Below are 15,792 nucleotides of genomic sequence, written 5' to 3'. Positions count from 1 at the left end.
TTGTAGTTATAACTTAAATTACTAAATGGCAGGAATAAAACTTGAAAACATAAATAAGATTATAATTTGTACGCATTTAAGATTAATTTCATATAAATACTTCATGTATTCAGTAACTTATTAAAAATAACAGTTCACCAAGTGAAAAAGGTTGTTGGTTAACGAACAGATTGTAAAGATTTTTCTCTTGGATTAAAAAAAAAAAAACATGATTTTGGGCACGAAAACAGTAAAACATGATTTTAGTTCAAAAAACATGAAAATCATGCTAAATCATGATTTCTGGCAGCCCTGGTCACTGCTTAGGTGATTGAAAAATCACCGTGTAGCCAGGCACTTTCAAAATGACATTGAGCCCTCAGAGATTTTTTCTTAAAGCCTGGTACGCTGCTCGCGCTAAAATTTAGCTGAGATAAAATTCCCATACAAGTTATCGATAATTTGTATGGGATCCATTTTATCTCGGCTAAAAATTTTCGATAATTTGTATGGGAGCTAAAATTTAGCGCGAGCAGCGTACCAGGCTTAAGCCTTAACTACATTTTCTCAAAAAGTGAAAAAGTACAAAAGTGAAAATTTTCAAACGCATTTTTGTATTGTTTTTCGGGCTGGGAAATAAAAACAAATGATGCAGAAAACTTATTTTTTCGTCCAAAAAAACATTTTGTATTTTCTTTTTTACAAAAAAATTGCGCTTGCGAGAAAAAAAATATTTTCACTTTTGTACTTTTTCAAAAAGTGGTGAATGTAGTTAAGCCTTAAAACTTGGTAAATTCTGTAAAGCTGCTATAAATTCACTAACCAAGCTTATCCGAAAAACAAGCTTTCTTCGGTAAAGTGCCTTTAACAGTATTTAAACAACTTATTAGACATTGACCTATTATATATGGACTGCCAGGACTAGGTTCAAGCTATGGTGGCGCCCCTTGGTAGGGCAGCGGGAAATAGTAATTTGACATCTAGTTTTGTGACTTTTGCTTGTCAAAAAAAAAAAAAAAAAAAAACAATTTAATTAGTTGAAGAAATTGTTCAACGTTCAAGGAATTTTGTGTTTCCCAAGAATAAAAAGGTAACACAAAATTAAAAATACATTATATTAATATAATCTTTTCACTGTTTTATTTCAAGTTTTTTAAACCAAAATAATATTAATTTTTCTTCATTAGATATCATCTTAACAAATACTTTTTTTCAGGGATCCCTGACCCAAAAATAGGACTAACCCAATTCCTTCACATATTTATTTGGAATCCCTACTAACGTGGTTCAGCCTCGGATCAGGAATTTAACCCACAGATACCGGCGGATTAGCAAATTGCAAATAATGCCGTGCAAGCTGTAAAACAATTGCGAAGAGAAATTGTTGAAATCATGTCTCAGCCCTTGTGTTTGGCCAAATCGAAAATTCCGAAAGGAATGATGCCTTTGTGTAATAAAATAATTTCCAAAACAAAAGCCCTCCTGAACATCTGAAATCTCGACTAGTTGAAGAACCATTTTCATTCATTGAACAACATGGTATAATTGAAGAACCCGACAACAGGATGATGGTAAGCACCTTTATATATAAAGAAAAACTGCCCACTTCTCGTCACTTTTGTTTTTCTAGCAACATGCAAATGAGTTGGATGTTCTCATAACCAAAATTCAACATATAACTTCGATATTGAAAATCTGTTGCCTCCTCCGAAATACTCCTCCATAATTTGTCAGAGTGTGATTTCTAGATGCAAAAAATTATGAGCACTAGTCCATCGTCCAACTGAAGAACCAGAACCTCTAGATCTCACTCAAAATTAAATTTGTATGAGAGAGTTCTGCTATTCGTTTGCGACATCCAAAATATGAGGCAACAAAACGTGGAGGAATTTCAACACAAACAACTGATGTGGCTAATCAAGATCAGTTTCCTCCTCTAGAAAGTAATATTATTGATGATGATGCAGCAGTGGGTTCAGGAAATGACCTCGATTAAGAACTCGCTAAAAGTTTAAAAGCAGAAGAAGAAGTGCAAGCACATTTGAAGAAAGCAAATAAACTCACTGATGGTAAGAATATTTTTTCGTTCTTATGTTTGAAGAGAATAATTCATGTTTATTGCATTTTTAGGGTTAGATTTATCAATGATGTATTTTGGACGAGCTGGAGGATTTTGAACCTAGCTTCATGAGTGATGTGCAATTTACAGTCTTGCTCTTTGATGTACGCAGTACACAGCTAATAGATGAATAGATAGACATGTTGGCTCACAACTTAATAGTTTTTAAATTGAAATCTCATTCTCCGTTTTCGATTATAAGTAATTTGTTCCTGTTTATAATTTTTTTTTCTTTACCAATTAATCTTCCCATTTTCAGGAGTCCATTCTCTGTGACAATCTGCCTGGCATTGATGAACAACTACTTCAGATTGCAGAAAAACTTCACATATAGTAGTACCTCCAATTGAAGTAAACGTATGTGGTTTGGAAATAATGAACGATGATCCTAGTTCTGTTGCTGTTCTTTTGCATAGAATCTTCCGGTCTTCAAGTGCTCGCCTATAAAATATTACAAAAATTTAAAGAAGCTCGTCTGAATAACGATGAATATCGAGATGCACATAACTCTTATTATGCCCGTCGTACACCTAGCGCTCGACGCGAATTAACCAAATTAATTGTAAAAAATCGACGCCACTATACGTATACTTTTTAATTAATTCGTTTAGCAGCGATCTCCAACTGTCTAAAACTCGTTATTTGAATATAATTGAAAGGACCATCAATTAGAATTTAAGGTTTTAAATTTGCGTTGAATGCGTTGAGCGCTAGGTGTACGACGGGCATTATGAATCTTCGGGGTCGCTTGCAAAGAGATCCATCAAGTTTAAGCACTTTCGATGCAAGGGTTTTTTGTAAGAAGTATGCTGTTTATGATTTTGGAAAGTTTACTGTTAACGAAGTGCATTTATCCCAAATGCATACAACTGGAGCAAATAGATTTTATATTGCAACAGGAATACTTACTGTAGGGATGCAATTTTATTTTATTTATAATGTAATTAAAATTTCTATTTTGTGTTACCTTTTAAAAAAAAAACTACAAATAAATAAAAACCTTGTGCAGACTTTGGCGCTAGATTTAGATTTTTTTCTTTTTTTTTAATTGGTCCGTTTCAGTTGTGAAACCTCCATAAAACGATTGAGAAAAAATTCTAGAAATAAAAAGATTCACTTCGAAGGAAATTACCATTTTATCGTTAGTCTTAAAAACTGGGAATGTCTCTGTTATGACAGTCATGTATTTGTATATGGTTAAAAAAAATCCATTTGGATACTTCAGAGTAAAAAAAACCGCATCCAACTGGAGATAAACACATCTACTCCACACGTTCTGCGATAACGAAGAACTTTATCTTGAACCAATTTTCTTAAAAAATATTTAAAATTAAGGTGACTTTTCGTTTTAATTTTTGTTTTGTTTTTTTATTAAATATAAAAAGGCATGGATAGTAAAAATCAGGGTGAATAAATATGTGCGTAGGACTTCTTGGCCGGGCTATTTTATAATATTTTCATCTACTTCATACTCCTGTGCGAAGTGCTTCAATACGATTCGCTAAATTAATACGATGTGCAGATGTGCACGCTGTGGTATGGTCATAACTTAACGTTGAATCTCTGACCGTGAGAACAAACTGAGATTTTTTTGTATTCTCTTTTCGAAGAATGATTTGTAGGTACTCCACGATCAAATGATAGAACTGAGAAAACTCGTTTCACATATAGTTGCAATGAATCTTGAAATTGTAGTTTAATTAAGATAGTTAATTTTTTTTTGATATTTTATCAAAGGTCTTACCGTTTGTGAAGAGTTGCGTAGAGGTGCATTAAACTGAATTTCTCGATTTTTTAATACCAAAACAATTTCTTGCTTAACATTGACTTCCTCACAGCAAAGTCATCTGTGCTAGCAGGTCACGCAGCAAATAACCATGCCACGGGTGATCATTTCACATTCAAAAACCATGAAAAGTTGTGTACCTATTGTGATGAAAAGAAGTGATTGTTAAAAGCGCTTTTTCCATTTTACAAAATAAATTAATAATAATTTAAAAACTTCAAGCACTCACCTTTAAAGTCCATGGATAACTCCAACATCATGATTATTGGTCTTTTCATTAAACAACAACATGGCTCAATTATTTTCCCGGACATTTATCTATGCACAAAAAATATTTTAAAATAATTTTTTTTTCTGAAAGAATTCTTTTCTTCCAAAACGTCAAAAAGTAGACTTCAAAAAAGACAGGTGCTACTGATTTTTATAGCAAAAAAATGTAGATGGCCATAGTTTCTATGCACAAAAATGGTAGTTCAAGCAATCTGCCGGAAGATGTCGCTACCCTAACTGAGTTCTATTTAACACTTTCTTCCACAGGCGCTAGTAATCATTGAACCACATTTTCAAAAATTTTGTATGGAAACGAGAGTCAACTAGCAGTCCATATATAATAGGTCAATGTTATTAGAAGTTGTTAAACAAGTTTGATCAATACAAGCTGTTTTAAAAGTAGGATCTGTAAGATATCAATTTACAGAAGCTGTTGTGTTAGTTGGGATGATTTATAAAGTTGACTATGTTGCCTACCAGTTTTGAAACTTGAAATTAAAATTAATTTGATTGTTATGACTTTTCTTTTAAATGAATTACAATTAATTGGAAAATTTTTCACATTTTGAATATGGGTTCATTATTTAGAAAATTCTAAGGAAATTTGCATTTTGTAATTCATTTTATCAAAATAAAACAAATCAGCTGTTCGTTGACACTTCTCACTCATTTGCTCAACCACAAATAAGTAGGAGCAGTAAACTGTTCTGAAAAACACAAAATGACAGTTTTAAGAATAGTTTAGGACAAGGTTTTCCTTCATGGAACACACAAACCTGTACTGTTTGGATCTTTTCTGTGCGGATTAGATTCATTTAACAGATTTAATATTAAATTTATTAAATTTTATTGATATTTTTCAATACTTATAGCCTTTTCACACCAAACCCAAAAACGCGGTTTATGGCAAAAAGTTTTCAAAAACCTGAAAAGCGTTCACACCACAAGTTTACAGGTTTTTGTTTGACGTTTAAAATGTTTTGACACCCAAATGTCAAGTTTTTGATGGGATTTAATTTTTGTTGTTTAATAAATCAGCTTGAGCTCACAAAATTGATCAAATAAAATGAACTCTGACAATTTAAATATAATTTTATTTATTTGGTCGTTAAATTGTGTAGTTTCATTTTAATATCTTCCTGAGAATAATATATTGGCCGCCCCTCAAGTTCTTTAGACATTTTGATGTAAATATGACCCTTTTTCAGCTGCCTTTGAGCTGTGGCTCCTTTACAGCCCAAAGTTCCAACAGGAACTCTTCATCTTCGGCCCCCACATCTATTTTTTTCTAATGAAAGAAATAAAAAAATGGAAGAAATAAAAAAAGAAATTTGATTTATATTATCAAAAAAAATCAACAAACTGCAACTAGTTATCTTTGCCTGTCAGTTCTTTTTTTTTTTTGTCTGCTGTCAGTTCTTTTTTTTTGTCTGCTGAATTTTTGCTGAATTCCTCAAAAGGCTTGTTTGGTTATTTCGTATGGAGTTGAATGTTTTCATTTTCAGGTTTTTGGCGAGTTTAATCAAAAACTTGTGTTTTACGAAAACTTGTGGTTTATAAAAAATGTATGGAAAAACTTGTGTTTTTGATATAGGTTTTAAGGGTTTTTCGCAAAAACCGCGTTTTTGGCTTGGTGTGAAAAGGCTATTAATTATAATTTTTTTTATACAATTTTCTTCAAAAATAAAAATTGAAACAACCACCCCAGAAAATTTTTTTTTCAATTAAAAAAAAAAACGACATCAGACTCACCCTGTTTTAATTAAAACTGTCATCTATTCCCTTCTCATATCATTCCATCAAAATGTCAAATCCAACAACTGCAGCGAAAATTTGCATTTTTATTTTATATTTTTTTTGCGATATGATCTCCGAGCACATAATTCGCTTCACATTTCACAGTCGAAGAAGAAACAACACAAAAGTAGAACAATTTTTTATTTGTTATCATTTATTTTGTTTGTAAAGAAGAAAAAAAATCACACCGAGTTCGAGTTCACGAACTAAATCGACAAAAAGAAAAAAATAATTAATTAATCATTGAGTGCATTTCAATTTGAAGAAAATTTATAATATATCAAAACCATCGTCACAAAAGCCGCAGCTAACAAACTGCAATAGTTTTTTTTTTTAATGAAATAAATCAAAGGTAAAAAAAGGAGCACACACCACAAATCCAAAAAAAAACCAAAATTAACAAAAATGAATTTAATCGACACAAACCCTTACGGCAATGGCCTCCTCTATGCCGGATTTAATCAAGATCAAGGTTGGTTTAGTATTTTGCGTTGTAAACTTTGTAATCTTCTTTTTAATCAAATATTTAAATAATATTGCTCCTTTGTATTGAACCAGGGTGCTTTGCTTGTGCCACGGATACAGGTTTTCGTGTCTACAACTGCGATCCACTCAAAGAAAAAGAACGCCAATATTTCTCCGAAGGTGGACTCAGTCATGTCGAAATGCTTTTTCGTTGTAATTATTTGGCCCTAGTTGGTGGCGGCATCCGTCCATTGTATCCACCCAACAAAGTCATTGTTTGGGATGATTTGAAGAAAGCACCAGCAATTTCTTTAGATTTCAATCAACCTGTTAAAGCAGTTCGTTTGCGTCGGGACAGAATTGTTGTGGTTTTGGAGGGTGTTATTAAAGTTTACACATTCACACAACAGCCACAGCAATTGCATGTCTTTGAGACGAGCACAAATCCGCAAGGATTGTGTGTTTTATGTCCACATAGTAATAAGAGTCTTTTAGCTTTTCCTGGTCGAAGAACTGGACATGTTCAGGTTTGGTTTTTTCTCTTAAATTTAAAAGAAGTTCATGTTTATTATAAAAGTACTTATTTTTTAGATTGTTGATTTAGCTAATACAGAAAGAGCTCCATTGGAAGTTGTTGCCCATGAAGCATCTATTAGTTGTATTGCATTGAATTTACAAGGAACTCGATTGGCTACGGCTAGCGAAAAAGGAACTCTCATTCGCATTTTTGATACTGATAATGGAAAGAAGGTTGCTGAATTGAGACGAGGTAGTAATCAGGTAAGGAATCTTTATTTGGTATTGAACAAATTTCATCTTTTTTTTAAGTCTTATATTTAAATATGCGTAATTCCTTATAATTTTACTTATTTTTGTGTTTTTTCCTCTGAGTCATGTATTTCTTGATAAGAGTCATTATTTGTCTACCTAAGTCTATGGAATATTTTTAAATGGGCAGGTAGAGAATGAGTTTCTATTCTAGCGATTTAAGATTTAACAACATCGTCTGAATTTTTAATCTTTATTGCACATACGGTCTCAGAGAAACCAGATTTGTTGGATGCTGAAAACCCTAATAATACTTCGCAGAAATCCGTAGTTTTTTTTTTTTTAATTTTTATTGGGAATGAAATTGTTGAGCAAGCTTGCTAGTACGACGACTTTCTCGAAGATGTTGGTTAGAATGAAACCTTCTAAACTCAATAGTCTCAGTCGTTGTTGTGGGGGTCTCTTCTCGATTTGGATACATTTTTTTGTTGGTACCTAAATTGCTGGAAACTTATTTTTTATTCGCTTATTTCAATATTTTAAACAGACTTGAAAATAGACTATGTAAAAATATTTGCATTGAAGCATATTTTCATATCTTAAACTTTCTCGAAATGAAAGCGTTGATTTTCTAATGTCTCTATTGTTCATTATTGTAGTCGTCTTTAAAGTCGGTATTGGAATTTTTTGATCTAAAATTCTTGGTTTTGTTTTACAAAATTTGGCGGAAAAGATAATTAAGCCTATAGTTTGAATACCATCAGCTTATTTTTTAGTAATCTTTCTACTTTGAGGGGCGTAATGTTTATAAACTTAAAACTGATATAAAAGTCATTTGCATTATAATTATTGTAAGCTTAATTATAGCTTACAATTATAATGCAAATTGCTTTTTGCCTAACTCTGCCCATCACCAAAAAGCTATCACAGCTCCCTTTATAATTATACTCCGTATATCGTATTCTGCTTATGAACTGGGAAAGATACAAAAGTTATTGTGCAAGTTTCAATTGTTGGAAACGTTAAAGTTCAACTTATCCATTTTCGAGACTAATGTGAATTTCCATTTTTTGTCACAAAAAATCAATTATTTTTTATCTATACCGGGAAGTACTGGTATATACATATGTCAAATTCTTTTTGCCAAAAAAGATCATTTTTTATTGATCTGAGATCAAATTTTTCAGAGCTCGATTTTTAATGAGATTTGGTCTATTTGTGTGCACAAACACACCGCAGTATTTGACATTTATGTAGACATTTGATCTTTTATATTTTTGTTATGGAAAAATTGCGCACACACATTTACGAGTAAAAATAAATCATTTAGCAATATGTGTACTTGCGATGTCTGTCGGTCTGTCTCTATCTCGAGCTGCAGCCTAAAGCACAAAGGCGATGGACTTCTAACTTCGTACTTAAAGTGTTTCCCTTGGAAGAAAATTGCAATTTTTCAGAACCGAAACTAACGGTATTTGCCATGCGACCAAAATAAAAAAAATTGTTTCTCTCAAAAACGACTCTTACGATTTTAATTAGAAAAAAATTAAATACCTACTGTGGCAAAAATGGTGCTCCCTGCAAACCAAAACTCAGCATTTTGCTATAAAATACTGTTGTTTGTAGATGTACTGCATTTCATTATTCATCAACTCTCCTTTCAAAGAATATTACTTTTGCTTCTCTTAAAAAAAAAAAAAAACAAATTCTTCATTCGTAAATGGAAGGAAACGAGTGTTGTATGCGAGCACAAACAAACAAACAAAAGAGAAACAGTTATTTGTTCTTTGCTTCGTTGATTGGCGAGTAGTTAACCTCTTGTAACCCAACATCGTAAATTTTAAAATTACTAATGTCAATCGACAGGGCTTTACCTATAATAAAACACGTATTTTTTTTTTAAATTCAATTAATTCATTATTTACTTAGTTATTTCGATATTAAGTGAGTAAGAAAAAAAGTTTAAATAATTTATTTTTATATACAAATACAAAAATTCAAACAAAAAACAATCTAATATTTATTTTTAGGCACTTTTCAAAAATCCAAAAATAAAACCCCGTTAGTTTATGCAGGAAAAATATTTTTTCTTGATTTCGTAGTTTTTACACAAATTTGCCTATTTTCAAAAAAAGCCGAACTTTCATCATTAACTGCCAATTAAAAACTATTGGTGTTATTTATTAGAAATCAGGCGCATTATTTCGATAAAGCAATTCTTAAAGATTATGTAAGAAGCTTCAAATGAATAAAGATATGTTTTTTTACAGCTTTTGGGCGATATTTTTCGGTTTGTTACAGAAATGTCACATGGGGCTACAAGGGTTTAAATTTGTTTTTCAAGTGAAAAAAATGAATTATAATAAATTAAACGTGAACTGAACATCAAAAAAGAATTTTGAATTTTTTTTTGTAATTTCAAAAGGCTTATTCATTAGGAACAAACTACTTCTACAATCCAGCACTCATGAATTGTAATAAAACGGTATAAACGATGAAAAACATAAGAAGCACTATTAAAGAACAAGTTTCAATATTTTTCCTTATGTTCAAAATAATTACTAGCGAATAAACATCAGAGGTACTTCCAGTAGTACTTTGCTGATGTATGTACCTACTTTTGAAGTACCTTTGTCTGAAGGGAAAATTCATTACATTCTGTATTCTACAAAGACATAGCTGCTTCACGTACTCTTATGCACAGTAATTCTCATATTTAAAACTTACTAGGAAAAGATGATAGGGTACTATCATACCATTCAGTTAGTCTCATCAATCAACACTAACCTTAAAGTTAATGACCCTTTGTAATAGACCCGAATTTAGCGAAAGCTCTAGTTAAACAAAAAATAAAACATGCATCTCACTTCCAAATTAAATAAAATGCACGACTGGGTCGCACGTACTTGCTCTTTTAGTTCACAGTATCTTTATTTTAAATATCTATTGGAAATTTAAGATTTTGTAGAAAAAAAAAATCAAAAGTTTTTCAAAAATGTTTTTAAAAATATTTTTTTTTAACATTTTATACTTAATGATCTCTGTTAATTTTAAATAAAATAACTAATGCTTTGATGAAATATATGAACTTAAAAAATATGTCAATTTTTGAAAAACGGCAACGCCATATTTCCGTTCTCCGCATTTTTTGAAAAAAAAAACTAAAAACGCAGTTTTGTTAGAATCAATAAGTCTATTACGTATACCAAATTTAATCAAAATCGTTAAAGCCGTGTTCGAGAAAATTGCAATACCTCGAATACGTTATATGGGAGATATGCGTTAAAAAGGAGATATTAAAAAAAATAAAAAAAACGGGTCTAGGGAATAACGTAAAAATCATCTGTACCAAGTTTCAAGCAAATCCATCCATCCGTTTAGGCCCTAGCTCGATGTACAGATGGACGCACAGACGCACAGACCGACGGACGGCATGACGAAAACCACTTTTTTGATCTTCTCCATGATCGTAATGTTATTTTTGATTAAAATCCAAATTTTTTTTATCTACACGAAACCAATACTTGCCCTATAGAGCGAGTAAAAAGTGCTTTGATTTTAAAATTCACTTAGTTATAGATGAACTGACTCTAAGCCAATTCTAAGTTTAAATGTTAGATGTATATTTTATTGCCATATTTTTTTTTTTGTTAAAATCGAATTTTGCTAAATTCGGGTCTATAAGGGCCAATTATTTTGATATTTATTTATTTTTTCCTACTGTTTTTACTTTGACATCATTTTATATTTTTGAGATTTTTAAAAGAATAAATTGATCTTGTAGATCAGAAGAGTAAAAATATATACTCGCATTTTTCTGAATTAAATGATGTCAAAGTAAAAAAAAAATAGGAATTAACATTCAAAATCCTCTTTGGCAAAAAATACGGAGAACCGTTAGACAAGCTTCAGTCGGTATAATATATATTATATATTATATATATTATATATATAACTGGAGACCGAAGCGAAAACGAGAAAATTACATCATAACTTCTTGCACTTTTAATAACCTTAGAAACCCATGTTTTTCGTCGGCGGCGGTGGAAATTGTCGGTTTCTTCATCAAAAATATTGTTTATCAAAATAAACAATATTTTTGTATTTTGTACACGTGTACAAAATACGAAATCATTTTATTTCTTAAGTTCCAGACATAATACTTTTTATTGGGATTGGACAGTTTTTATTTTTTTCCGCATAGCATTTTTGAATAACAGCTCAACGAACTTATTTTTTTTAATGTATGTAAAATCAATTCAATATTAAAATAATTTATATCTCTTTTTTATTCCTTTAAGGCAACTATCTATTGCATTAACTTTAATCACCAATCAACAATGTTGGTGGTATCTTCGGATCATGGAACTATTCACGTTTTCAATTTGGATGATCCCAAGCCAAAAGAATCCTCAATTCCTATCATACCAAAATATTTCTCTAGCCAGTGGAGTTTCGTTAAATTCTCTATTCCCCAAGGACCGCCATGTGTCTGTGCATTTGGATCCGATCCGAATTCCGTCATTGGTAAGTTCTTTTTAAAACGCCTTATAAATAATAATTTAAATAATGTTTCTCTTATAGCGATATGTGCCGATGGACATTATTACAAGTTTGTTTTTAACAACAAAGGAGATTGCAGTCGTGATGTTTGCACTCAGTTTCTGGAACTTACCGATGAACAATCTTAATTCGGCGATGAAAATTGATGAAACAAAAATCTAAAAACGTGATTTTTTTCAAAAATATATATTTTATTATATTATTTACTTGGTAAATGAATATTGATCTTATTCATATATAAATATTATTTAAGACTTTAAATATATAAAAATAATAAAAAATAACATCCCTCAAACACTCACATCCATGCTTAAGGTGTACTTCCCTTAAAAGTTTAAAATACCTTAACCCATTTTGCTGGAAGCATCAAGTCACGAGAACACACATGTTTGTTTGTTTTTTTAATTTTTATTAATTAGATGTCTTTTATGCTTTTCGTAAATGTTGGCGTTTGATATCCAAAATAGAAGTAGCTATAGACTGCTAAATTTATATTGGTTACTCGCCTCTCGATAATACTACTTTATCAATATATTATAATGAAATTTTATTTTATTTTAATTAAAATTTTTCACATTTAAAATTATATTTATATACACAAAGAAATATATTTAATTAAAAATAAAAAACAAAAAAAAAGAAAACAAATATTACAAATAAATTTAAGCTTAAGGAAAGATGTCATAATGTAAAATTACAATAAAAACAAACAAAAAATAATAAAAAAATTATTCAAGCGGTTATGAAGCAATAAAGAGTTATTACAAATTAAACCAAAAGAATTTTGGTTCTTCGAATATTAATCGAGTTTCTTATACAAACGTATACAATTATGTAGCTTTCAAAATTCCGATTTTCATATTCAAAGTGTAAAATTTGAATAAATTAAAATTAGTACAATTAAACAAATATGGAGAATCTGAAAAAAAGTTGTGACATCCGCAAAATTTTTATGTACATCGGCCATAGCGAGGTATCGGATACCTTGGGTGGCATATTTGAAAAATGCGTCTCAAGTTGCACCATACTTCATTTTCTTATAGGACCAATACAGAGTTAAAGCCCCGCAAAGTATGTCATTGGGCGCATTCACAAACCTAGGTGCTACGTAGTCGAGTTTCAACTAGCTTTTTGAATGCGAATTTGCACTACAAAGCTAGGTGACAGATGCAATAAAAAAAAATGTGTTTTGAGTGGTTTAAATAGCTTTTTTTCTTTTAAATTCCTCAATTTCCTGATTTATATTCACATACTACACGATTAATTTTATTTTATATGCTTTTTTCATTAATTCCACCAAATTTAAAATTCAAATAGAATTTGTTTCCATCAAACAACTGACTGAAAACTGTCAACTAACTTTGAAGCTGAAAAATTTTAACCTACGTCGGAGGGGAAATTTTAACTAAATTTGAAGCTGTTTTCAGCCAATCAGAACGAGTCGACTACGTAGCACCTAGGTTTGTGAATGCGCCCATTAATTTTTGCCACTAACAATTACATCTGCCTAACGAGTAATAAAAACGTTACAAAACACACACTTTGCAGTGCTCTAAATATGAAAGTATGGGTCCTGTAAGACAATGCTGAAAAAAATAAAAGTTAATAATTTTTTATTGTACTCGAGACATCGAGAGCTACGCGAACGCAAACTGAGATTTTCTCTAAATATCAACCGCTCTTAAAAACTGCTTCCTAATTTCGCTGACGTTCCTCCTATAATAGGGCTTGTTTAGGATTCGTAGAAAAAATCAAACACGAAATAAAAAATTATGGAGAATGCAAATAAGTGGATATCGCAATTCTACCTGTTTGCCTCCATTTGGAGCTACAGGCCAAAACACTGTAGCGATTTGCTTTAAACTTGGTAATTATGGGTACTGAGAGATTCCCTAGAGCTGAAATTGGAATTTTTCTAAGGATACAAACTAACGGTAACTGCCCTATGACCAAATTGTAAAAGGTTGTTTTTCTCAATCTTTATGACTTTGGCGTGAACCATTTAAGCGACTTCAACGAAAATTTTTGTATAAGGATAATGAGTATTTAATTAAAAATAAACAAAATTTTTCAAAAATATCCATTTTAGATTTCTTAAAAAATGTTCAAAAATTTTTTTATGAAAAATCAATTTTTTTCAAAACGGTTTTATGAAATCAAAAAGTTAAAATCCTGCATTAAGGCTGATCCACTGGTCCTAAGAGCCAGTTGTACAAATATTTAATCCGTAGTTCAGCAACTTTTACCTTCTGAAATCGGTGTTTAAGCCTAGTACGCAGCTGAAGCGAAACGAAATCTTCCATACAAAAATTCGATAACGAAATCTTGAACGTTTTGCTTTTTGTTTTTCAGTAGGTACGCAGCTCTAGCAAAAAATTGGAGAGTTTTCACTCATTTGTCAATTACTTTTTATTGTCCTGTGCATTTTTCTTGACTCCAAGAGCAGTGTTGACGGTTTTTTCACTTTTAAGCCTGGTACGCTGTTCGCGCTAAATTTTAGCTTCCATACAAATTATCGAAAAATTTTATCTGAGCTAAAATGGTTCCCATACAAACTATCGATAACTTGTATGGGAATTTTATCTTGGCTAAAATTTAGCGCGAACAGCGTACCAGGCTTTTAGCCTTAAGCCTGGTACGCTGCTCCCGCTAAATTTTAGCGGAGATAAAATTCCCATACAAGTTATCGATAATTTGTATGGGATCCATTTTAGCTGAGATAAATTTTTTCGATAATTTGTATGGGAGCTAAAGTTTAGCGCGAGCTGCGTACCAGGCTTTAACTACAATGACCTAAAAAGTGAAAAAGTGGGAAATTTGCGAAAGTAACATTTTAATTTTAATTAAATATTTTACGAAACTCACCGCGTATTTATAAGAAATATTAAATTATTTCTTGCTTCGTCCCGACGTTTCGAAGAACTTGCAAACTTCGTGGTCACGGGATTACTGTTTTTGCTGTTTTTCTTGATTTTAAATTAATTTTGAATTTTTTTATTTTGAATTTGATAGGATACTCGATGATATTTTTTCGTTAGCATTCTCTTAATCGACTTTGGAGACTTGAACATTTTTTGTTTCGCTGCAACTGCGTACTAGGTTAAACCACAAAAAAACTTCTGTGTAAAACATTTCAGCCCTATGTTTCCCACTTAAAAATTATCTACTACTTTTGTATTCACTGATCTATTCCATTTCTCGGCTGTCAAAACCCCGACAAATGTCAAACAAAACTTTTCTAGCTGACGTGTTGACGCCGAAACATTTCTGAAAAAAACTTGAATACGTTTTAAAAATAATTAAAAAAATAAATAAAATCTCATCATGTTCGATATTCAAACACACATGGTAAAATAATAAAACAATGAAACCCAATTCCCAAAATATTAAAGTAAAATGTAAATTTCCAGGACTTTGATGGCCAACACAAAGCCGAGAAATACTCTCGCTTCATCATCACACTGTTTGGCATTGTTGGCTTAATTTGGGGAGCAATCATTCAGCAATTTTCACAAACTGTCTACATTCTTGGAGCTGGATTCTTATTAGCTGCACTTGTAAGTCCATCAAATCATATTTCATTTATAACAAGAAATAAAAATGAACGACTTTTAGCTCACTGTTCCACCATGGCCAATCTACAGACGTCGTCCATTGAATTGGCAAAAACCACGTCCCGAAACCACCACTACCAACGGTGAAGAATCAAAGAAAAAGAAGAAGTAGATTTAAGTTTTTTTATAAAGTCATTCCTAAATAATCAGAAAAAAAAAAATAAAATAAAAAAATTGTTTCTACAAGAAACGCAATAATTGTTTTCTTTTATTTCTTCTCGTGAATCCTTATTATTTTTATTTTTAAGAAATTTTATTTATAGAATCCTGAAGAAAGGCAGGTTTTTTCTTCAGCACTCTATAAACAAAATTTCTTAAAAATAACAAATAAAAACTAACTATCTATAGACTATAGGTACTTACGATATTAAAAAAAATTTTCCACATTAATAGGTTTCTAAAGAATCATTAAATCTGCTATTCTCTTTTTT

The 15,792-nt window shown here is 31.1% G+C and overlaps 2 protein-coding genes and 2 long non-coding RNA genes across 5 annotated transcripts; 3 read left to right on the top strand and 1 right to left on the bottom strand.

Annotated features, from left to right (window-relative positions):
• The first annotated feature begins 998 nt into the window (after positions 1 to 998).
• On the top strand, positions 999 to 3,102 carry LOC129914384 (uncharacterized). 2 transcript variants are annotated; one of them, XR_008772179.1, is made up of 4 exons: positions 999 to 1,069; positions 1,196 to 2,048; positions 2,110 to 2,299; positions 2,358 to 3,102. It is a non-coding gene; the product is annotated as an uncharacterized LOC129914384 (long non-coding RNA). The 2 variants fall into 2 exon arrangements; XR_008772178.1 differs by having other exon boundaries at positions 1,022 to 1,069; positions 1,167 to 2,048.
• A 359-nt stretch (positions 3,103 to 3,461) lies between these two features.
• LOC129916519 (uncharacterized) lies at positions 3,462 to 4,250 on the bottom strand. Its single transcript, XR_008772487.1, has 3 exons — positions 4,114 to 4,250; positions 3,843 to 4,024; positions 3,462 to 3,780 (listed from the first exon to the last, which is right to left on the bottom strand). It is a non-coding gene; the product is annotated as an uncharacterized LOC129916519 (long non-coding RNA).
• Positions 4,251 to 6,021: 1,771 nt separating this feature from the next.
• Positions 6,022 to 12,050, top strand: LOC129915877 (WD repeat domain phosphoinositide-interacting protein 3). Its single transcript, XM_055995573.1, has 5 exons — positions 6,022 to 6,423; positions 6,510 to 6,943; positions 7,008 to 7,196; positions 11,486 to 11,711; positions 11,769 to 12,050. The coding sequence occupies exons 1-5, from the start codon at positions 6,357 to 6,359 to the stop codon at positions 11,873 to 11,875; spliced, it is 1,023 nt and encodes a 340-aa protein (XP_055851548.1). The 5' UTR covers positions 6,022 to 6,356; the 3' UTR covers positions 11,876 to 12,050.
• Positions 12,051 to 14,950: 2,900 nt separating this feature from the next.
• Positions 14,951 to 15,538, top strand: LOC129915783 (signal peptidase complex subunit 1). Its single transcript, XM_055995459.1, has 3 exons — positions 14,951 to 15,095; positions 15,158 to 15,304; positions 15,363 to 15,538. Exons 1-3 carry the CDS (start codon positions 15,072 to 15,074, stop codon positions 15,471 to 15,473), a joined length of 282 nt encoding a protein of 93 aa, XP_055851434.1. The 5' UTR covers positions 14,951 to 15,071; the 3' UTR covers positions 15,474 to 15,538.
• The last annotated feature ends 254 nt before the right edge of the window (positions 15,539 to 15,792 follow it).

Source organism: Episyrphus balteatus, chromosome 3 (genome assembly GCF_945859705.1).
Source record: "Episyrphus balteatus chromosome 3, idEpiBalt1.1, whole genome shotgun sequence".
Lineage (NCBI taxonomy): Eukaryota > Metazoa > Arthropoda > Insecta > Diptera > Syrphidae > Episyrphus > Episyrphus balteatus.
This window is presented reverse-complemented; position numbering and strand designations above follow the sequence as displayed.